Raw genomic sequence first — 25417 nt, 5'->3', positions numbered from 1 at the left:
GATATTAATGGACAGAACTGGCCAAGACCTGAGTCTATGATGTCCTCATGGCTTTTATGCCCCTAGGGACCGCTAGCCAGTTCAAAGCTAGTAATAGGTCAACAGTGACGTTTATCTTATACCCCACTGGCTTCAGAGAAAGGCTAGTAAATGGAAAGCTTGCTTTTAATTCAGAACAGTTGAACTTTGTGTCCTACACTCAGAATTCCAGGGCATACTGTTACATTTTAGTAGTTGAAATTTGACTATTTAAGGGATAAAAGGTTTATTAAAGGTGATTCTTTTTCTTTTATATTAAAATACTTTCTCATACAGCTTAATATGCAGAGGTATTTCATGCAATTACAGATGCGGCATTTTGACTGTACTTTTGCATGAGTTGAGAACACATTTCAAGAAAGAGTCTGAGTTTGCAATATATTTCCTCCTTCCTAGCTGGATGGATGTGTCTGGATGTGCTTAAATGCACAGTAAGGATTTGTGTTGTATAGTCTATAACACATGCGCACGTCAATAAACCCAAAGAACACAGGTTAATGTTTTTACATGCCGGGAGAAATCAGGGTAAGGGGAAAAAATCTAGCTGTGTCAATTGGTTTATCAGTCGATCAGCAGCTGACTACAAGAATATTAGCATAATAAAACCAGCATGTAAAATGTCCCAGGCTCTTTGCCCCACCCTGCCTCATATTACAGTAACGTTAATAAAACTTAAATACATTAGCTTGTCCATGGACACAATTTCTGCCTGAGTCCCATTGGATTGCTCTCCATCGGCTGTGGAGGTGAAGAAAGCAACTCCCACTCATCATGGCATCATCAAGCTATGACTTTGTTATTGTTTTGAATAAGCAAACTCTAGCGGCAAAACATATGTACTGTACTTTGCCTTTAAGATATATAATTTGTATTTGTTTCATGACCCCTTTAAATCACATTAGCAAGTTCAACCAATTAATAATTACATTTTTTCATCATTCTTTCTCCCGTCATTAATGAGTAACTACACAGGAACAAATGATTAACACAATATTAACATCCTACTGTAGTAACTACTAACTAGCAACACACTTCGGTTAACAAATTCGTAAGTAATAGCAGTAAATTAGTAAGTAATAGAATTAAATGCTGTAATTCACTATTAGCTGATCAATAACTACTATTTTTTCATATCTCCCAGAGAACTTCTACTACTATTATTTTATTGTGTTTTGTTGCACTGTGGATAAAGAGAGAATCTGTGGGTGGAAAAGTGGTATACTGGTTCTTTTATTTTAATATTTATTGTTCTGTGGATGGAACACATTTATAGAGTGATTCTCAATATAATTGGCCTCCTTTTTTGACATGATCCAAACAAGAGCATGTGCAATTACTTTAGCCTCTCTGCTTATCTTGCTCCCTCTCTTTAAAAACTCCTTACTGGTCACAGCTGGTCTGGGGTCTTTTTTCTTTTTTCAGAGGTACAGACAATCCAAATGGAATTTAGAGCAGATAGTCATGTGAGTTGCCCAATTCTTCACTTACAGATTTATCATATCAGTGTTGGTTTAATCTAAAACATTTTAAATCTTTCTAGTAATCTTGGATTTAAACAGTTCTTTGTTGTATTATTCCAAGTCTGTAAATTTATGGCAACCTGTAAATTACATAGATGTGGTTAGAAATGAATGCTCACATCAAGTTGTATTGAGTCCAGCCACCTTTTCTTGTTCTTGGCAAATGTACTTTGAAGGAAGAGACCTAGATGGGTTTTTCACTGCAGTCTTTGCATTCCTTAAGTCTTACTGTGCTACAAATGATTATCAGTTTCTCAACCCTTTTATGAGCACAGCCAAGCACAGTCATTAGGGCCTCCCTCCTTGTAAAGAAGCGTGCAATATTTGTTCACATGAGCTGGTGTGTAACAGTTGACTTTAAATCAGTTGAGAAACCAGTGCCATTGTTGGACAGTACCTAGAAACCATATTGGGAAACATTTGAATGAAACTAGAAAAGAGTATGAGAACATCAGAAAGAAACCTAGTGAGCTGGAGGCAAGTTGGCACCAATCCATAGTTTTTTGGTCCATTGTACTCTTGGGGAATGGTTCGCCAACCACATCTAAAAGTTGCTACCATTAAGAGTATTTGGGAAGAGAGATGGTGGTTTACTGCATTTAATCTCAGGTTATCACAATGGTTTGGTAAGTCTAGAGGCTTTACTTTTCCTCTTTGTGGGCTTTTTTGCCCTGAGTCACTTAGATTTAGATTTATTGGAACACTCTGAATTTCTACCTTTCAAGAAAAGGATTGAAGGGCACTGCTTTCAAATTCAGAGTCTTTAGAATCTTTAAGGTCTCTGACTAGAGGTCATTTAAAAATATAGGATTTATTGAAATCTTTTTTGCATTACTGAGTTTGTTTTGGTACATTCTTAACTAGCTTTTAATTTGGAAAGCTGGCAGGTAAAGCAATGCAGTAGTCAAGTCTTGAAATTATGAGCTTGGATGAGGAGCTATACCATTAAATGGTCTGATATTCCTGATGTTGTACAGTGCAAATCTACATGACCTGACCATTGTTAAAATGCTTAGTTGGTCATCAAACAATATCTTTGGGTTATTTGCTGTCCTGGTTGGTGTTAGTGTTGTAAACCCGAGTTGAACGTTGATGTTGTGGTCAACTAATAAATCTACAGGGATTACAAGGAGTTATAATCGCAATGTGGAGCTGAGGATGACACTTCGCTCAAGGCAAGATCAGTCATGATGTTGTCAGTCAGTCAACTCAAATCCTCTAGCTTCAAACGTAGAGTCCTTGGACCTGCTTTCTCAGCCAGGGATGCCAATCATCTGTAAATCATAAGTCATAAGTGTTATCGTAACCTGAGACCAGTCATTCTGAAATCCAAACCAATATGGTGGGTTATATAATAACCACATGTGGCTCCTACACTGTAAAAGTACTTTAAGGTCTACATAGACAGCAACTCTGCGTGCCACACAAATTGTGCCCCTTATTTAAACGGAAGATTTGACTAGCAGTTCATTCCATTGGAGTTCAACATGATACACTAAGCATAAAATGTGTAGTGTAAATTAGTCCATTTTAATTAAATATGATTGAATTATTTCAGTTGTTTTTCATACTGAAAGACCAACTGAACATCCAGTCAAGACACTGTACAAAATAGGAGTTAGTCTCAAACTGTAGGACATTTATTCACACAAAGCAGTTTGGCTCAATAAATGTGATTTAAAAAATGAAGCCATATTATTTGTTTTATTGACTTTGTGGCATTGTTTATTTGTAAATGCTTGTCCATTTCCATAGGCTAATTCTTTTTTACACACACAATATCATTGACCACCCTCCAACGGTTTGGAGATATAGAGGTGAAAGTCCAGTTCAAAGCGTAAATGGGATGGGCTGGCAGGAGACGCCAGTGCTGTTCGAAAGTGTTTACTTTCAAAATGCTCGTATGGAAATGAAGGTCCTGCTGTTGACCTCGAGATTACTTTTATAGGCTGGGAGACACTGACTCTGAGCAAGTATGGGTTTATTGTTTGTCTGTCTTGACAGGTTTAATGAATCTTAATTTGGACCTTAAGAAAGTGCTTTTAAGAACATATCTGTGAAGGCTGTAATTTAATGAGAAACTCTTCATATCACAGGTTAAATGAGGTACATATTGAACATGTTCTGCATAATAAATCAAAGTTATATATGGTGGCCTTCCTCTGGTAGATCTACACAGATTATTTTCTTTCGTTTTTGTAATATTGTCCTTTTGTTAGGTTCAGTTCTGATCAATGTGGTTGTGAGATCATTGCCTAGTTGGTCAGAGTATATGTCAATATGCTTTGCGTTATTACTTGATCAGATGCCATGCATTAAACTCTTCCTGTTCCTAATCTTTTGACATGCACAAAACATGAATTTCAAAAGGCATGCATGCATTCCTGTCATATCAAACTGAATGGTAGTTTTGGATGAATGTCTGTTGTGAATTAAATTCAGAAATTTTCTGTTTGCAAATGTGACTGTTTCTTGCTAACATATTTATCATGTGCACAGTTTGGGAAAGTATGAGTAGTTTCATGTTTAACCAGATACCAACCTAATTAAATAGGACTTTCTTAATACTTATTATTTGAATGATCTTTCAGGTAAATGCTCAATTTTGCAGTCATGGCAGATATACCCATGTATATCTATAACGTCATCTCTTTGTAAATCCTAGAACTGATAATACTGTGCCATTTAGTTTAAGAACAGAGTAAAATTTTGTTGTCTTGCTTCATAAACTATGTGTTGTGTATTGTATATTATGCAAAAATATTACATAATAGCTAAATGATACACAAGTCCTATACAGAGTCTGACAGAGATTTCATAGGATGGGGTGTGCAGATAACTACAATCATTGAGTAAGACACTTATTTGTTTTGTTGGGCTGTCTATGTCATGTACTATATTTCATGATTTTTATAGAATTGTATTGAATGTCATGAACAAATACAGAGTTCATAAAAGTTAGTTAGGGTTGAATGGTATGACCAAAATCTTATATATCAGTACATGTTAATTTTCACATGTAGATGGTTATTTCGCGAGCACCCAGCTTGATGAAATTAAAGCCACAATTCCATGTCTGTGACCATAATGACACCTGCAGTGATTACTGAGCTGTGATGAGCTGAATAGAAAATTACTATTTAATAGCTTAACATCAGTTCACAAATTAAATATACACAAAATCTGAAAATTGTTGCTGCCTTCTTGTTCAAGTCCTAATTGCTTAAACTTGAGATTTATACATGATTTTAATAAATGTAAAATACAGTACAAGTGTTGCACGATATACCAGTACTAGAGAGGTATTGCGATACCCTGCTATTAAAAATGGTACGATATGAAATTTTATTAGTACCAGTACTTTAAGAATGACAGGATTCTAATAAGAGCTGTATTTCTCAATTTTCGTCAATGTATGAAAGCAGTAATCACGACATCTGTGCAGAGCTTTGCTTCCACTACCTGCGGGGAGTAAAATATATCCGCGCAGTGCATGACAAAGAAAGCAACAAAGAAACATTCATGCATGAGAAAATAAAGCGCGGGACACTCGCCCTCCCGGACTCGGACCTGAAGCGCACGCCACCATGCACCGAAAGCCACATATAGACAGCATGCAATCACAGCTTCAGGTATCTTTTGTGGATTATTGCCTTTGAATGGTCAAAAATATTCAAATGCACATCCTGGCGAATATTTACGGAAACAGTCAACTGAGTCGGGAGTATTTACTAGTGAACAAAACAGTTGAGAAGGAAATAGGATGTGTTCCAGTGTAGGGGGTCCATGCAAGTCTTAAAGGGACAGTAGCCTAATAAACCAAAATAGAAAATCACCCAATGCTTGACTGAATAACTTTAATATATTTTTTAAGATTAAATAAAAGATAAATTAATTAAATTAAGTTAATATTAAATATTAAATTAAATTAAATTAATATTAAATAGACCTACTGTAACCTGCCTACCTGAAAAATGTGAAGCCCTGTTTACTTCATTTGTATGTTATATAGAATGTCATATTGTTTGATTTCATCTTTGCTTTAGTAACAGATAAAATAAAATAACTATGTTGTGATTTATAAAATTACATTTAAAAAAAATAATAAATGACTCAAAATGAAATAAGATTTTGGTCATGTCACCCATCCCTATCCCAACCTGTTTAGAATATTAGCATGATTGATATTTGATAATGTGATTGTTGCAAACATCACTTTAAGAACGTTCACACGGTGGCATGTTTGTTTATTTATTTATTTATTTTTAAATAAATGGGAGGGAATGGTCAAAAAGCAGGCCAGGAACACTCTGGACAAGTGATGAAAAGTGGAAAAGTGTTTTTTTAATTTATAAAACAATGAATTTTAAGTTCTGTCATATTATTCAATTACTTTTACAGTTTTAGTTTTTTAGTATCGTGACAACACTATACAGTACATGAACATAAACATAAAAAAATACTATTCTACTGGTTCTTTTTTGCCTAAACCAGCAATTAATCTAAAAGCATTTTATATCAGCTACTCTTACATTTTCACACAGTAATACATCCCAGTGGATTTTAGAGGGGATCCATTTTGTTACATAATTACCATTTGTAATTTAAGATTAGTGTTCTAATGGAAAAAGTAGTTTTAAAATCAAATGTAGTGATCTTTAAGATAACAGCATGGTGACTTTTGGCTACTTGTGTAATAATTAGTCATTTCAGTTCAAATATTGTTGCCCTGTTAAAAATATATCATGCTTTGTTGTTGGTTTGATTGCTTCTATTGTTCTCCTCATGTGTAACTCACTTTGTATAAAAGCGTCTGCTAAATGATTAAATTTAAATGTGTGAGAAATGCATTGTGATTGTCCACAGTGTACAGATAAATCACTCTCTGTGTACCTCTGTCTCTTATTTGCCATTTCTTCTTTAGAATCACCTCGGTTGTCCACCGCCTCTGTTGGCAGTAATGATCGGGCCTCCACTGCTACACTGTCCGATTGTTCTGACTTCACAGATGTCCAGAGGCCCGTAAGCTTGGTCTCCACCATCTCATCCGGGTCTGGTTCCTCTCGGGACGGCGTTCTCCTGTCAGGTACCCCATCTGCTGGTGTGCCCATTGAAGACAATGTGGATCTGGAGTTAACACCTGCTGCTGATTCAAATGAAACTCAGGGCACTAATCTCGCCCAAGCATCCTGTCACTTTTTCCAGCAAAATAGCAGCAACACTGTTAACAACAACAACAGCTCCTCCGTTTCCAACACTTTCTCTCCATTTGCTGCCAACACCATGGCACCCAACCCTGAGCTCACCTACTTGGACCGTGTGGTCATGGAGATCATTGAGACGGAGCGGATGTATGTGAGAGATCTGCGGAGTATTGTAGAGGTCAGCAAGAGTCTTAACCTTTCCAAACATTTTCAAACAAATAGGGCTGGGACGATACATCAATTCTCGATCAATACAATGAATCTGGATCAGTCTTGATATTTTCTCTCTCTAATCGATTTTGAGCTTAGTTTTAACAGCAGATGGCATTCTAGGCTAGTTTTTAACGGCACACTCTCATAGTGATGGGAAGTTCGGATCATTTTACCGACTCAGACTTTTGAGTCTCGTTCAGCAAAATGAACAAATATTTTCGTAGTAATTTCGTTCATTTTAGCAAAATGGAATTAAAATGTTACGTGTTACTTCCCCAAAACATCTACTAATACAAATGATCACACTACAAACGATACAAAACTACAATGCTATAAGATTCAGAAATGATTAATTAATTCTTTACCTGGGTCTTTAGTTTATGATAAGCTGATTAAGCTCACCTCACTTCTTGTCTGACAAGTCTTCGGGTTTAAGTCATTCCTTAATGACGTGACAGGCAGCCCCATATGCTAAACCAATGCAGTCTGAGCCGCAAAGAGAATTGATTAGTTAATTTCATCAGTCTTTCGGGTTTTTGAGTCGTTCCTTAAACACATGACAGACCCATACACTAAACCAATGCAGTCTGAGCCGGAAAGAGAATTGATTAGTTCTTTTCATCAGTCTTTCGGGTTTTTGAGTCGTTCCTTAATCACGTGACAGACCCATACGCTAAACCAATGCAGTCTGAACCGGAAAGAGAATTGATTAGTTCTTTTCACGAGTCTTTCGGGTTTTGAGTCGTTCCTTAATCATGTGACAGACCCATACGCTATTTCTGACATTTCTGTCACTGTTTTTGTTACTGTTTCTTGAGGATCTGTGGTGTGTTATTATTTTATAAGTAAATAAAGCCCTGTTATAAATAAAATATTGATTAATTTATCTTTTTGTCTGTCTATCTGTAAATAAACACTAGGCTATATAATAATATAATAATCCAAGCCTACAATAGTATAAGTATTTATAGCCTAGTTTGTTCATTTTGACTCCAATTTTGAGTTTGCTGGTATAATAATTGCTTTTCCTAGGCAGACTTGACATATTGGTCTAATATAAGTATAAGAAGATTGCTCAAAAAGGACATAATGACATAAATTAAAAGCAAATAACATTTTGAATTTGAATTATTAATGTTAGTTTAAAACATTAAGGTTATGATAACTTCAGCTTTAACAGTTGTAACCCAAACTGAAATAAAACTGGAGAGTTAAAGTTATTTACTTAGAAATATAATGTGCTTGGGTCACACAGCCTGACTGTATTGACTTCATTGGTTTAGCGTATGGGTTTGTCACGTGATTAAGGAATGACTCAAAAACCCGAAAGACTCACGAAAAGAACTAATCAATTCTCTTTCTGGCTCAGACTGCTGAAACAGGTGGACTACTACTAGCAGTACAGAACCAATAGAATATTGCGCATGTGCGACTGAACGAATCACCCCCCGAGACGACTCTTTCTTACCGAGTCACATTAAAGATTCGTTCAAAATGAACGAATCGTTCAAGAACGACACATCACTACACTCTCAAACGCTCATGAAGAAGACTGCTGGTCAGCGCTCGTGCGTTCGGCTGAGTCATGTAAGTGGTTAAATATACTTGCACCTCGGCTCAGAATGCCTTTATGATGCGCAGTCCCGGCGCCAGGACATTTTAGCAGGGCGGGCTACCCCTTCTGCCCGAGGGTGCACATAGCGTGAGTGTCAGTGGGCGTTTGGTATCGATATAATTTAATTTTGCCTATAAAACAAAGTGATTAGTATTACTAATTATGTCACTATTCGCAAAGAATAAAAATGTATTATGATTTTGCACTGGGCCGATGCCATCAGAACTGGTTCAAACTTTAAACAAACATTTTTTTTAAAAGTCAGGATTAAAATAAGATGACGTGATAAACGTTATAAACGCATTCTAATAATAAATAAAATAACACCAACCTGCTAGAACAGCTGGAGTCTGCGGCGCTTACTCTTTACTTCTCAGTAGAGTCGTAGCAAATCTCCGCCTATCATCAAGGGGCTCGCACACCGAACGCGAGTCGTAGCTGGGCGCCGCGGACAGGCGTCGAATGTCGACGATAGAAAACACTCATAGAAAACAATGCGTTCGAATTTTAAAGACGTGTCGCGGCGCTGAGCTTCGCGTCCGGTGTGCGAGCCCCTTCAGTCCTATAGTCATGTCATATTTTTGCCTGATTTTTTTTTTTGTGGTTATGGTATGATTAAAACTCGATTCAATTTAAAATGAGTAACGTTTTGTTTTTTGTTTTTAATTGAAATTACAAATCACATTTTATGTCACACTGTACTTATTTAATTACGTTTTTACCTATGGTTTTTACGTTCTCTTCTGCCAGGCTTGGGAAAGGAGGGGCTTGAGATCATCGCAGGGTGGGCTAAGCATAGACATATAATAAACATTATATTTATTATATTATATTTATTTATTATATGTCTATGGGGCTAAGCCCCCCAAGCCCCCCCTTGACGCCGGGCCTGATGATGCGAGATTTGTAATTCGCTTCAAACCTTTCGAACTTTATGAATGATTATTTTAGGTTTAAGTGGTGTGTGTAAAGGAACTGGCAGTGTACGAGTGTTTCTAAAGCACGTATAATAGTGCCATCTGCTGTTTTAAAAACTAAGCTCAGAATCGATTCGCGAGAGAATCGTGATACATCGGAAAATATCAGAATCGCTCCAGATTCTACGTATCACGAGTCGAGATTCGATGGATTTCCCCAGCCCTACAAACAAATGCTTGTTTTCAAGTGTCAATCGATTAAAATGTGCAAAAATTTAATAAATTACATGATATGCTAGATTAATTAATCATATAATAATCACAGTTAATCACATATATCAAGATTTACTGAGAATGAAGATGAAGATAATTGAAAAATGAAGATAATTTAAAGCAACACATTGTTGTAGACAAGTAAATCATTCATTAGTTATTATCAAATCATTGACTATAGTCATTATATTGTATACATTTTACAGTTTAGTTTGTCTCAGGTAGACTTGGTGGCAAACTGCAATTTTGTAATTGTTGGTCTGGGAATTTTTTACTACGATCATTGTCTGCTAAAAATCATGATTTCTAAGTTTATCCACAAATTTACCTTTTATGTACAGTAAGAAGAAATACCCCCACAAACTCTCTAGAGTTAGTTTCAGAGTTTTTGGACACTAAGCAGCTTTCCTGGTGTAAATAGCATGTGATATTACAATAACAAAAGCACAATAGCAATTGATGTTGTTTACAAGCAGTTTTATTGACGTTTTTCAACGGTTGAAACATGATTACATTATGCATGATACATGATACATTTCAGTAAGTTGCATCTTTCAACATTCCTTCTGAAGTTCATTCATATTTATTTCATGCTATAACTAGTAAAGAGAGATGATCAGTTCACGTGCACTCCGTGTTGACTGACATGCCACATTATAGAGGATCAAAATGGCATTTATTGTTTGAATTTTGTGATAAAATTGACAGAATTTGAAAGCTGAGACCTTGTTCTTATCATAATAACATAGCTTATTAGATTATTGGACAGGAGGTGTGCACTTTTTGTCTGAATGTTGGATATTGGATATTGGATACCCATCTTCAAACACCTCTGATTCGTTTTTTAGATAACCACCGTGATATCCAGGGCTTGTATCTGCCGAAGAAGTGAAAAGAAGTTTCACTTCTTGAAACAAAACCCAACTCAGAAACTGAAAAAAGCTGTTTTTTGCCCCTAGTGTGGAAAGTTGTAGTAATCGATTCCTTGCAGAATTTCCTGAAATGTTGTGCTAATGAACACTGTTCAACATATCACTCATCTGCCATGATGGAGTTCCGCTAAAAATACTTTTTTAGAAAGAAAGCACATTTCTGGAGCTTTGTGAAATGTCAACAATGAAGATTACAAAAATGAATACATTTTTGAATTAATATTAATGACAGAATTTTTGGGTGAACTAACCCGAATGACTGATTTGAATATCGCTACCAGTTATTTACTTAGAGTTAGCATGAAATGAAAATATTTTCAAAAATAACATATTGATCTTATTGTTAATGATTCATCTATGCATACGTTTAATTTTTTTTTTTTCTTAATTTTTTTAACTTAATGTAATTTCATTAAAATATAACTCAATCTTCCGGTGAAACAACAGACTTCTCTCTGGTGATGTATTGCGGATTTCTCAAATCGTTTAGTCTGCTTAAACCCTGCCCCTTTCTTACAATCACCTGCAAGCTTGCATTCAGAGCTGCATCCATCCGTACAACTGAAGAATACAACCATGTCCCAACCTTACACAGTAGAAAAGATCTGCTGATACATCCGTTACATTGCAGCTTTAAGCTGATTATTCCATTAGGAGGTCAGTTCAGTACACTGGCATCAAGATGGGTGTGTGGTTAAACCCATCAGGTCATATCAAGTCTCATACTTCATGTTTAATTCCCATGCTACTTTATTCACACTTGAGTAAATTTTTTCTTTAGTTGTTGAATGCATTTGAAGTGTAGAAATTTCTTATTATGACTTGTTAGCAGCCAGGCATCCTGTGCACTGGGATTATCATGTTATATAACAACAGGTTTGACAATTGGATTGTGCCAGTTGAGTCCTCCAAGTACACAACACAATGTCACACAGCTTGAAGTGAGATTACAAACAGTCATGAGGTGTAAACATAAAATGCATTATCACATACTTAAGTTGAGTTTAAAAGGACCACATAAACATGCATCACAATATCATTATTTATTTAAAAGTATACACTTTGAGAGAATTTATCACATTTAAATTTTAATTTATTTGAGAAAATGAGTGGACGGATACATGACACAGCCCTGAGATCATGCAGTCCTGAAAATATGTCCACATTTGGATTGAAGAATATGTAGGATTTGAGTTTGTATGTAGGGCTACATGATTATGACAAAAAAAAAAAATCTATTATTTCTGTTGATATTATAATTCAGATAATTTATTTACGTAAATTGAATTTACAATAAAAGACCTATTTTGAGTGGCAACGGCATACTATATTATTTATGTAGACTACACCTCCTGCTGTATTTATCAGTAAATAAAGACTAAATGGTAAACTTAACATTGCCAAATTTAGAAAGCATTAAAAACAAAACTATTCAATATTAGAATGCTTAACTCCCTTTATAATCACCACAAGACTACACAGTGTTATACAGTTTTAGCCTTGTGTTTACAAAGTATATAAGCTTTGTTAATTACAGCTTTCTTTCTTGCTTGTACTTGTTTAAATTGCTTAGGTGTTTCCCATAAGCATGTGAAACTTGTGAGGTTTCATTTTCACTTGCCTCATGCAGTTGGTTGCCGTGGCTTTTAGTCAAATTTCTTTCAGTATTTTAGTCAAAAATGTCTTTCAGTATCTGCATGACAATACTTGTAATAGTCCAGGCAAGTTGAGTTATGAAGATTATTAAAGGGGGTCTGGCGGATGATTGTATGCACTCCAGCGGCACCAAGTAATGACTTCGGGGGGTGCTCTAAATCCTGCCACACCATAGAGCAACTCACATAGTTTTCCATTAAATTACAGTTTGTCCCAAATCTTTATTGTACTCACTGACTTCACCCATAGACAATTTTTCAGTAACAAGTATTTTGTTGTTTGACAGATAGAAATTGCATAATACAGCCTGATTCTGATATTTCCATTTGTGCTGTTGCACCATTTCTTTTTGTATGTTTGTTTTTGTTGTTGTTTTGTTTTGTTTTCAAACACAATCAAAATGTTAAATTTATAACAAGTATCCGATTCCTGAACTTAACTATCCAATTCCAGAATTGGAATCGATTTTCGATTCCCAACCCTAGTTAAAATGTTTTCTCATATCTTGGCCTTAGTATGCAGAGACTAAAAGAATCCTGACCAATCAACACCAATGACGTGAGATTGATTTGGGTCAGTCTGTTTGGCAGGCAGTCATTTAAAAATAAAGTGTCAACCAATCAGTGTAAACCTGCAGTCTTTCTAACAGCTTGACTCAATCAATCAGTATCTAATTGCTCTTTACCCGAGCCTCATCTGAACTTTGCAGTTTATTCTACTGAAGGACTGTGTAAGGATTGATGCCAAATGTGCTTACATATTCTCAAACTAGTGTCATTTCTGTCTGTGGGATTACATTGAAGCTATTGGAGTGAAGGACTTCAGCAACTGTCACATGCACAGAGAGAGCCGAATTATGTAATCCATTAAGGGAAGGAATTAAGGATTTATATTAGAGATGGACACTCTATTCTACCCTCTACACTCTACCCAGCACTAAATAAGGCCAGTTTCTGATCAGAGCTCGAAATAAAGTGTTTTAGTGGCTTATAGTGGACGTCATCATTTGAGATGGCTTTTGTAAATTTGCGAATTTTAAATACATTATAGTTTTTGTGAAATTCTACAGACCCTGATGTTAATTGTGGGTGTATTAATCTTGTTTACAAACAGCTGTCCTAATTTGTATTCTAATTGTACATTTGAAATCAGCCATCAAAATGATAGACTACTATGGAGTAAATATATAAAATGTATAGGAAGTATAGAATTTGGTTTAGTACTATTATGTTGTTTATTTTAAAATAAGACGTCATTTCAGTCAGTGCTTATATATATAAAAAAAAAAATAAAAAAAAACCCAAAGGTTCTTCTCATTACTTATCCTTTTTTTTGTGATAATCATGGAAATCAAAGTGGTGGCTCTAGGACTTTTTTCAATGCTGTATTTATTGCATTTTATTTATTAATTTTCTTTTAATTTATTAAAAAAAAACTATACATTTATATGGTCACATTGTAAAGTGTGCACAGTTAGTAAAGTTACTAAAGCACACAGTAGTTAGTAGTAGACATATATTATCAATTTCACTCAACACCTCTTTATTATTTTATTATCTTATCAGCTATGTTTTTAAAACTTGTAATTCTTTCATCTTGTCACATTTTAAAAATGTGGCATGACAATCTGAAAAAGCAAACAAGACACAACGATCAAAGATAGCTAGGGTGAACAATTTGCAAAAATGTATAATAAAATCTGCATTATTTGAAACTCCAAAAACATCACGGGCTTTGGAAAGTACATCAGGGTTTTATCTTCTGAGTTATTCTAAAATGTGTCTGAACTCTGCTGTCTTTTTTTGATATTAAATTCACCATGAAATCAAATAATTGAACAATTCTTTTCTTTTTTAAAAATCAAAAATTTTTCTATGCACATCCTTTTTAAAACAAAAACAAAAAAAAAACATATGTCCTCGTAATCTTTCAAAGGGTTAGTTCAAAAATGAAAATTCTGTCATTAATTACTCAACCTTGTGCCATTCCAAACCTGTAAGACTTCCGTTATAATAATATAATATATTTTAGTTTAAAACAAAAAAAGTGTTTTTTAATGTTAGTGACACTAAGTTTAAACAGGAAAGTCTTAGGAAATTCTTGGGTGGGCTGTGCTGGTGCTATGCAAATTAGCCCTGCCCTGCTTTCATGCAAGTAAAAAATATTCATATTTCTCTTGCAGGATTACCTTGCTCACATTATAGACACTGGAGATCTTTCCATCAAGCCAGAACAGGTGTGTGCTCTATTTGGAAACATAGAGGACATCTATGAGTTTAACAGGTAAGAACCCATATGGCAGCCCAATCAATCAACACCAGCACCAAAAAGTCAATTTATTTTTATTATATTTATTAAAGTGTGTACAGACATAGGAATGCAACACCTTTCCATAGATTTTGTGTACAAAGTATCTTAATTTTGCAACATTTTGATGTTATTTTAATTTCTTATTTGATAACAGTGAATAAAGGCCTTTACACCAAGAATGATAACTATAAAGATAACTTTATTAGCATCCACACCAACAGATTCTTTTTATTGTAAGCGCGCACTGCAGTTATGTCGTCTGCTGAGATGAAGCTCATTCCTTACTCCTAGCCCTGGAAAATTGACAAAAACTAAATTTCTGAATCTTACCCCATAATTGTAAGTATCTAAGCTAAATACAGCTTTTATACAAGAAAAACTTAATTTTACCTGGTTTATCTGGTAACGATAAAGCAGACATCACTGCAAAGGAGGCTCTCAACTTGAATATCTGAGAGTCTCAAATTTCACCCTCTGACCAGTAATAAACTCTTATGTTAATAAGTCGCAGATGGAATAGAATGAATGCCATGGAAACAAGTTACATGAAATAATTCCTAGTATAAGAAGGTTTTTTTAATAATTTCAAATCAAGGTATGATCACTTGGTGACAACTAGTAAAAACTAGGTGCCATTTAGGTCACATGGTTATTTACTGAAAGGTGAAACAACCATAATGCCTTTTATTCAGAGAAATGTTTAACTGATATATTTAAAAATGTACTACCCGAATGTATTTTAGAATTTGTATCTTGTTTCTTAAATGTCTTATATAGTTATTTGTTTTATAGATTTTTATTGACTTTGGTCTCACCATATAACCTTATAATAATAATAATAATAATAATAATAATTATAATAATAATTATAATAAATAAATAAAAATAATATAAATAATAAATAAACAAATGTCATCTGCCGCTTTAAATGCTGATGACTCCATTTCCAGTTCCTCTTTGTCGTTACCATATAGCTATATCGTATGGTGTGAACTTCCTGAGTCATATAGAATAAGAACAATTAATAAAACTTTATAGTTATCATGTCCTTGATGTGAATGGCCTTTAATACTTAGTTATTCCTCAGTTTTATTGTAGAAACAGTAACTTTGAAATTTTGATGGAATCTCTGCTAACTTTTTTGTTTTAGCAGTTAGTGTTGCAATGTAGAAATATTTAGCTCTGATAGGAAAACAAAAAAAAAGAGCAGTGTATCTTATCACAGTATGAGTAATATTTTACAGTAATAATCTCATCATATACTTATTTTGCTGGAACTGAAATGAACAATTATTTATGTATTAAAGTTGGCATGAAATGGAAGTGGCAGTAGTCTTTTTTTCCATATTGTGACATATCTCTGAGTGAAACGGCTTCTTGAACAAGAAAAAATGTAGGGTGGGATTCAGGACTTGATTTTGTCCATGGGAAATTTATTGGATCATTGGATGATTGAGGTTTGCTATTGCTGTGAGGTGAGTGACAGGTTGTCCCATCCTTGCGCCAGTAAAAACATCATCACAGAAGAGAAGGGATGGTGGGGAGAAGAGAAGAGAAGGGATGGCCGAGCACCGATGGTGTGAGGACCCTATTGTAATTGCTCAGTCAATTATTATTCTTCTCCGAAATTAATCTTACTTTTGAGGGCCTAAACATGCTCAAAAACTCATGAAACTTTGCACACGCGTCAGAAGTGGTGAAAATTTACATCTGATATGGGTTTCAGAATTAGGTGTGGCAAAATGGCTCAATAGCACCACCTACAAAATTTCAATTAAGCACCCTTCTCGATACGTTTCACATACAGGTATGAAATTTGGTAGACATGTAACAGCCCAATACCAACAGCAAAGGCCCTGGGTGCAAAATCTGAAAACCCAACAGAAAGTGTGATATTTTGAATTTTGAGTTTTTGCCATTTTCAGACGTTGTACTTTAACAAACTCCTCCTAGAGCTGTAATCAGATAAACATCATATTTGGTCAGTCTAATCTAATGGCCTTTGCAACATTTAATTGCGAAGGTTTTCTTTGAAGGGAGTGTCCGTGGCGGCCTGACAAAGTTTGATGTTTCGCCATGAAACAGGAAGTTGTAACTCGGGTATACAATGTCCAATCTGCCCCAAACTTCATGTTTTATTAGAGTCCTGGCTTGAAGACATCTACATGGCAATATTCAGTTAGTCATAGTGCTACCTGCTTTCAACAGGAAATGGCATGCTTTACACTGTAATTCACTCCCAGAAACGCATTTAAATATGCCATGAAGTAACAAGCATGTTAGAAACACGTTAAATAATGCAACACTTGGCTAAGTGCTAAAGTATGAGATTAACGCCCGAAACAGGAAGTTGTTGTAACTAGGGCTGGGCGATATATCGAATGCTTTTGTCACGCGCATTTCGTCAGTAAAGCCGGTTCCCTGATTGCCGCTAAATCCCCATCATCTGCTTTCAAATGGAGTGGCATTTAATAGACAGAGCTGTCTATTAAGCCACGCAATATCGCGTTCAATATCGATATGAATCGCCGTCGATATTGAACGCGATATTGCGTGGCTTATCAGTGAACTATGGCTCTGTCTATTAAATGCCGCTTCATTTGAAAGCAGGTGATGGCGATTTAGCGGTAATCAGGGAACCGGCTTTACTGACGAAATACGCGTGACAAAAGCATTCGATATATCGCCCAGCCCTAGTTGTAACTCAGGCATACAATGTCCGATCTGCTCCAAACTTCACATGATTGATAATAGTCCTGGCCTAAATACATCTACATGGAAATATTCAGTCACAGTCAAAGAGCCACCTGTTGGTAGCAAGAAGTGTGGCATGTCGAAATGACTTTGCCATAATTCTCCTGTATTTACTCACTTACATGCATATCGCCCACTGTTCACTGTTTTCCTAAGGCCGATGGGTGGCGGTGGCCCGGGTAAGAGGGCCCTTTCATCGCTGCTTGCAGCTTAAATTAAATATTGAAATAATATTTTTAGTTCACGCTTGTTTGGTTGACTGAAATGTTACTGTTGTGCAGTTAAAGGGAATTTTGGGAGTTTTTACTGGCCATGAATCTGTATTTGAAAATGTACATGAAACTGCATTTATTTTGTCATATTGTTTTTTAGTTTGTTCAAAAAAAAAAAAAAAACCTCCTCAGTTGTCTCAGACCATATTCTTACTGTTGTTTTTTATGGAACGCATTCAATACAACTATACAACAACAATAATATAATAGTAGTAGTAGTAGTAATAATAATAAATAATCATTATCATTTATTATTACTGAACTTCATCTCTGCAAGTTCAGTGTAAAAAAAACTTTTATTATGCCAGAAAGACCAGGGGAAAACCTTCAGCTTCTCATTTGATTTACTGTATAGCAATTCTTATTACAAGATTGTTGTCATGTTGTTGTTTTTTTCAAATTCACATTATAAATGGCTAAAACTCACTGCACTTGCCTTTGCAATTTTTACTCATGTTTGTGCATTTGGTGCTGGCAGAGTGTTCATTTTGCACTTTGTATACAACTATTATTGAGCTTCGAGTCACTCTTACCTGTGTGCCTAAATATTTTTTCAGCTGCACATAGTGCTCATTTTTATTTACAAATGACTAAGTGGGTTGCACTGTAGAGCCCTGGGTTCATGCCTAATTTTGTAGCTTTATCCACATTTGTAATGCATGTTCCTTCATACACAAGGCACAGAATTGGCATGTACAATGGTGCTTATGTTTACACAGAGCCCCTTTGTTCAAGAATGCTCCCTGCTTTAACATGATCTGAAAGAGAAAAAGAGAAGGGAGAAGCCATTATAACAGTGGTTTTCAATCCTGCTCCTGGACCCACCGCTCTCTTTTATCTGAGAGAGAAATCATTTGAGATATGAAATCATTAATCTTTAACTTCATAGAGCTCTCTCTTAATGAGCTGATGATCTGAATCTGGTGTGTTAAATTAGGTATATGTAAAAAAAAAATAGCAAAGCTGTGGGTCACCAGGACAAGGATTGAAAACGTCTAGGTTATGTATGTAACCAAGTTCCCTGAGTAGGGGAACGAGACACACACAAGATGACTGTGCCACATCTGCCTCAACTCCATCACATCTAGTTCCTCAGAACTAGAGTGGGCCAATAGCATGCTCTCTGCCGGACCAGAAGTGGCTGACGAGTGGGTATCCTGAGTGGGCAAACTCAATCTGCGAGCCCCACAATCACAGTCGCCACGCTGCCTTGGCAGCAGCGGGACCTGAGCTGTGGGGTGCAGACACCTGACTCCCATCCCCCATAAAGAGAGCCAAGCAGCAGTGGTGCTGTGAGCACAGCCAGACCCCTCGAAGGCTGACTGAGCTTGTTCCGCTCTTAAACAAATTATGGACAAATCATGTGTCATTTGGTGTGATAAACCTCACACACAGCATAACACATCTCCCCAATCTGCTGGTCATAGTTTCTTTTTTATTAAACTCCTGACAACAGACATACAAACAGATATTCACACACACAAAGAAACGGCTTCCTGATGACAAAGAAGCTGATGACATCTTCTCTAGGCATCCTTTTATAGTCAGCTGATGCGCCTGTTATGTCACCTGAATGCGGTAGCCAATCAAGATTGTAGTGTATCCACATGCTTGAGACACGGGCTCACGCGAAGAAGCGTTCCTATATCGTGAACTTGGACACAGTATAAAAGTTCCACTTTGAAAGGGAACCACTGCACTACACTGTCTAATAGCTTATCTGTCTTAACAAAATATTACCCATTGATACATTTTTTCATGTAATTTCTCATGACTCCTTTTCATATTTTAATTTACATGCATTTATGTGCATTTGTTAGATGTTTTGATCGAAAGTGATTTGAAGTGCCAGTATATTTAGTCAGTATGTGTGTTCCCTGCGAATCAAAACACATGACTTTGCCATTGATAGTGTCTTGCTTTTACCTGAGCTATAGGAAGACTGAAACATTACAGTTTTTTACAGACGCTAGGACACATTTCTCAATAGGTCACTTTTGCAAAACTCTTCACACAGTGAGCACAACAGAAGTCAATGTGGACTAAACTGAGGATCAATTATTATTGTTTTGGCACAAAATGCATTCAATGACTACATCTCTCAAATTTCATGAATTCTTTTCTCACTCAGACACAACAACTGCCAAAACTCTGTGTACGTACAGGCCAGTTTGCACATGCTTACATACTGTTTTCAAAACTGTTAAACTTATGTTCAAAACAATAACATAATACAAAACTGAATAAGACAGCAATTTGCTACATTCCTACAGTAATATTTTAATAAAATATATTTTAAATCTTAAAATTAAATGCTATAAAACAATTGAATTGTATCTGTATCAGTGGATGGTGTGTATACAAATTCTTGTATTTTGGAATTATAAAAAATTATAAAAATAAATAAACGACATAAAATATTGACGAATTCTGCATCATGTCTGATTCATTTCAGTATATTGCAGTGAATTATAAACAGAGATGTGTCCTTGTTTTACACAAGAAAACATTGTATAATGCTACATGTTGTTAGTGTTTTTTAGGTCATTGTTTTGTGGGTGACAAAGTGTGTTTGTCGGCTGTCAACCTTTGCTAGTGTTCTGGAAGAATAAGTTGATTTGAGACCTGAATAAAGTGTTTTGGTAGTTGTAGTGCATTTTGAATGTGGAATAAACTGCTTTGCCAAAATGAAAGTTGGTTAGGAGAACTGTGTGAAGAGTTTTGCAAAAGTGACCTAAGTATTGAGAAATGTGTCCTAGCGTCTGTAAAAAACTGTAAAGACCCCAAGAAATCACTTTACTGGTGCACTTTTCTTCATTCTATTGGAACGTGATTTCTGTGGCACATGTTGACGGATTTTTCAAATAGCCAATAGGCTTTAGGTAGGCCACAGGTACAAGAACCAAGAACCATTATTTGGACAAAAATCTGTGTAGTGGAAAATGGTCAATTTGATCAACAATATTTTTGGTCCATTTTCCAGGAAGGTGCTGTGACTCAAGGTTAAAGATTCCACTGAGATGTGTGTTATTTTTCTGTCAGGTATTAGTGACATTTTTTGCATGCTATTCCATATAAAACGCTTGATGGAGACTTAAACACTGATTCTGATTCCAGTTTGCATGGATCCGCGTAAACGACTAATAATTATGTATTATGCAGGCTAGACAAGTAATTTGGCGATGTCACTTTGTAAAGAAAGATTACGTGTGTGCACATACACATTCAGATACACATACCTATAGACTAAACAAGTAAATGAACGGCAAGAACGCATTAAAAGTGTTCTGTTTTAAGTTAAAAAGGTGTCATTTAAGCGGCCCCTAAGTTAATAATTAATGATTTTTACAACAGAAGTCATTCAATAAAAAAAACTTACTTTAGCTTGATAATAACTTTTTCCTAGAGCTGCTGTAAATTCAAACAATCTCTGTCTATTAATTTTCCTAGTATCTCCTATTATGTATTGTAAAAAGCACTATATAAATTTAGATGACTTGACTTGACCTTTCTTCACCTAACCAGTAATTAGTCCATTGTTTTTGAACATAATTGTCTCCTCACCTGTTGTCAGGTGTTGGGCTACCCCAGAGTGATACTTTTCTCCTCAATACCATACAGTAAGTAAGTGAGTGAATGATTGTCATATTTCTGTTTGTCCTTCATTACAAATGCATGACAGAAAGTGTGGACATAATTTCCTTTGTTTGCTGTGGTGTGATGTCAGCTAATCCCTGAGTTGGGCTTTCAAATCCATTTTAAACATGGATTGAACCTAAATATGAACAGGAGATTCAGATTTCTTATACCAGTGACAAAGAAAAGGTGTCTTTTATCATGGCAAGTTTTTAAAAGGAATAAGCCACTTACCAGTGTTCATCAGTGATTTTACTATTAAGGAGATTTAAGGCTCTCCTTAAACACACTTATGGACACATATATAGATTTGTAAGAGATGTTCTTTTCCATGGACCATGGATAAGAGGATGACTGACTTGGCTTCTTTTCTGTATCACAAGGCCTTTTGCCAGCTTAACGCTATAATGACCTTATGAGTTTTTCTTTACAGTGTGCAGAGCATGTGGTGTTTTAATGAACATTAGTTTGATGTTTTGGGGTTTGTAAACATGTTTTCTCTTTCTTTTTTTAGTGAGCTGCTTCAGTCACTGGACATGTGTGACAATGATCCTGTGGCCATTGCCAGATGCTTTGTGATCAAGGTGAAGTTAAAACTGGCTCAGTACCTTTTATGGCTTTAGATCTGATCATATTTCAATAATGTTTATGTGTGACTAAACAGGAAATATAATAAGTGTTATGATTTATGGGTACACTGTGTAACTTTTTTTGTTCAGAAAACAAAACTTACAAAATTTATATAATGAGAAAGTTCATCATGAATCCATCTTCCAAACCACATTTTTGTCTTATCCTGAATCACTATGGTATGTCTGTAATAAGTGTTTATATTCCTACTATTTTAAGCTGCGCAGGACGACACTCACTGAGGAGTAGCCCAGTACCTGTGTAACTCGATGTATACATAAACAGTGACAGTAGCTCCGGCTACAATGTTCTTCAGCTAGATGCTTGCAGTTTTGTTTATTAACTGCTAGAGAGCCAAAAGTTACATAGTGTACCTTTTAATTATTAAATTCTTCATCTTTACATGGAAACAACCTAGTTTCCAGAAGAATAGTATGCTGTGTTTGCATTGTGTGATGTGAATGTGTACTGTTAAGAAAAGCATTTACTGATTTATTTTTTTTTTTTTCCCTGTATTTAGCGTGAATATTTTGACATCTACACACAATATTGCACCAACTACCCAAAGTAAGTTGCAATAAATGACCAAAGTAACGCGTAATGTATAATATTGAAAAGTCTTTGGCTAGGTTGTCAGATTAATGTGGTTTCCTACATCAAAGAAAAGCACCATTGGTAAAATTATTTACAATAATATGATGCTGTCATTTTTGTTTAACCTTGGGCAGCTAATGTTAAAGTTAATAAAATAAAAAAAACAAATACTACTGTGATGTGTATTTAAAACTGTAGTTTATAATATTAATACACTATAATTTTTTAACATTCCAGTATTGAGAATTAAGGGCAGAGATGCCCGATCCAGGTCCCGCCATTAATACTCTTTATCACAGCAATTAGATATTTTTTCTTGTTTTCTGTAAAAAAAAAAAAAAAAAAAAAAGGTTTTTGCTTAAAACAAGCAAAATTATCTGCCAATGAGATAAGAAAAATAATCTTGTTTCTGTTTGAAATCTTGTTTCTTGTTTCTGTCCCAAACAGAAACAAGATTATTTTTCTTAAAAAAAAATAAACAATTAAAACATAAAACATTTATAAAAAATACTAAGTGTTCAAGGTCCAATTATTTCTCTGGCAAAGCAGCGTGCAGCTCTTCATTAAGATGTCATGACTGTGATTGTAGAGGCTATCGCCTCGTTCAGATAATGTTGCACAATTAAAATGAAAAACGACACACACTGTATCATGTAAGTATAAATAAACTAAAAGTTTTAAAGTTTGACGTTTTATTGTTGAAATAGTTTAGTTCAAATAAGTTTCATTTCTTGTCAAAACAATGTCTGTCCATTATTTTCTGACAGCCACGCGGAGAGATGGGCAGGGATTTATATAACGTCGCCCTCTGAATGTAGATACGATGGCTGGATTGCGTTTATATTACAATGAGATCCGATCACAATGAGTCCTCGACTACCTCTGGGCTAGGACACGCTGATTGGATAACATTCCGATCAGAAGCGTGTTTACACTTGTATTTTAAATGTGTATGTGGACAACATCCGGATACAGGTTGCATGTTAATGCCAAGTGTAAACGCAGCCATAGAGTCTCTAATGTTCTGAACCTGTAGGTTATCTTTACAGTATGTGCTGCTCAATACTGTTGTTTGAAGCATTATTTATTTCCCTTGTAATCTTTTACTCATTTATAAATTATCAGAGGGTTATTATTTAATGTTGTAGGTGAGTTACTCTTATCGTTTGTATAGTGACATATTTTTTAGTGTGTACTGTGCTGTTATTTTCACCATTCATACTCTCTCCTTAGCTCTGTGGCTGCTCTAACAGACTGCATGAGAAACAAAACTCTTGCCAAGTTCTTCAGGGAGAGGCAAGCTACTTTAAAGCGATCTCTGCCTCTGGGATCTTATCTTCTCAAGCCTGTCCAGAGGATCCTCAAATATCATCTGTTACTTCAGGTTAACCAACCATTCCCAGAATAATACTATAATAGAATAGAAAAGGCTTCAAATCACCTGCTTTGAGCAATGCATGTATTATTATATTATGATCATTTTTGTTGGGTTATGATAGTTTTTTTTTTTTTCATTGTATATTGTTACATTGTGCTACACCTCTTCTTGTGCATTTACAAGACAGTTATTGAAAGAGTTCATAGAAAAGGGCTAGATCAGTTGTACTCAACCAAGATGGATCACAGGTCTGTTGTGATGGACAACAGGGGATAAAGAATGCAAAATGCATAAAAGGGAGCATTTAGAGGGTAGAAAACACTACCAGCATTGTTGTTGGCATCAAAATCTACAGTATTTTAGGGCAAATACATTGATCAATTTATAAGAAATCACACTTCTGCTGTTGTTATACAATTACAAAATTGTTCTATTTAGCCTATGTCATGTAAAACAAAAATGTGCATCTTATGGGCTTCCACAGTTCATGGTAATGTCAACAGGTGTTGTGATTATTTTTATGGACAATTTTGGTAATTTAGGTCATTTAAAAAATATGGCTTGTGAAGCAAAGATTGTAAATATGAAGTTAATGGTTATTGTTTTTTGTTGTTGTTGTTTTTTATGTGTCCTTTATATTGTAGGAGATTGCCAAGCACTTTGATCCAGAGGAGGAGGGTTATGAGGTGGTGGAGGAGGCCATATACACTATGACTGGTGTTGCATGGTATATAAACGACATGAAGAGAAAACATGAACATGCTGTTCGTCTTCAGGTAGGCTCACAAACACAAACAAAAAGTATGTGTTATGTGCATGATTCACAGCTCTTGTTTGTTTTCAGCATATTTAATTAAGATATGAACTAATTTACAATATCTGTACTTCCCTCATCTATCTCAGGAAGTCCAGTCTCTGCTCATAAACTGGAAGGGACCTGATCTGACTACATATGGAGAACTGGTTCTCGAGGGCACCTTTCGTGTCCATCGTGCCAAGAACGAGCGTACACTCTTTCTCTTTGACCGCATGCTCCTCATTACCAAACGAAGAGGAGAACATTATGTCTATAAGACCCACATTTCGGTATGACAGCTTCCGCATTCGTAGAGAAGTACTTAATTTTTCCATTCACGTCTAGTCATGTGAAGTTGCCATGGAAATTGTTTTCTCTCTTGTTTCTCTTTCCTCATGCAGTGCTCAACTCTCATGTTAATTGAGAGTGCCAAGGACTCGCTATGCTTCAGTGTCACTCATTACAAGCATCCCAAACAACCTCATACTGTCCAGGTGTGTCCTCAAAGATTTGTGTCTTCACATGAATAAAAATCTTTTATTTATAAAAGGATAGTTCTGCCACTGTCATGTTGATACAAACATTTTGTTTACACAAATGCAGAACTCTTTAAAAATTCTTTACGCAGCCCTTGCCATACTATGACATAGTGACTATGTCTGTCTAGAAACAGAAAAA

At 35.5% G+C, this 25417-nt stretch overlaps 1 protein-coding gene across 4 annotated transcripts in view; it reads left to right on the top strand.

Moving 5' to 3' along the window:
• Positions 1 to 25417, top strand: part of plekhg3 (pleckstrin homology and RhoGEF domain containing G3) — a 92224-nt gene that overhangs the window by 56025 nt on the left and 10782 nt on the right. For 2 of the 4 annotated variants that reach the window (XM_067384692.1, XM_067384693.1), the window contains 8 exons: positions 6484 to 6941; positions 14552 to 14652; positions 21856 to 21925; positions 22492 to 22538; positions 23799 to 23949; positions 24588 to 24719; positions 24847 to 25029; positions 25141 to 25233. In XM_067384692.1, coding sequence (XP_067240793.1) covers positions 6484 to 6941; positions 14552 to 14652; positions 21856 to 21925; positions 22492 to 22538; positions 23799 to 23949; positions 24588 to 24719; positions 24847 to 25029; positions 25141 to 25233 — 1235 coding nt within the window. Of the gene's footprint in view, positions 1 to 1327; positions 2186 to 6483; positions 6942 to 14551; positions 14653 to 21279; positions 21326 to 21855; positions 21926 to 22491; positions 22539 to 23798; positions 23950 to 24587; positions 24720 to 24846; positions 25030 to 25140; positions 25234 to 25417 lie in introns of those variants that run through there. The other 2 variants (XM_067384691.1, XM_067384694.1) reach the window with 2 other exon arrangements.

The sequence above is a fragment of the Chanodichthys erythropterus genome, chromosome 4 (genome assembly GCF_024489055.1).
Source record: "Chanodichthys erythropterus isolate Z2021 chromosome 4, ASM2448905v1, whole genome shotgun sequence".
In the NCBI taxonomy this organism is placed as follows: domain Eukaryota; kingdom Metazoa; phylum Chordata; class Actinopteri; order Cypriniformes; family Xenocyprididae; genus Chanodichthys; species Chanodichthys erythropterus.
The sequence above is the reverse complement of the archived record's forward strand: the minus strand, read 5'-3'. Positions and strand labels throughout refer to the sequence as shown.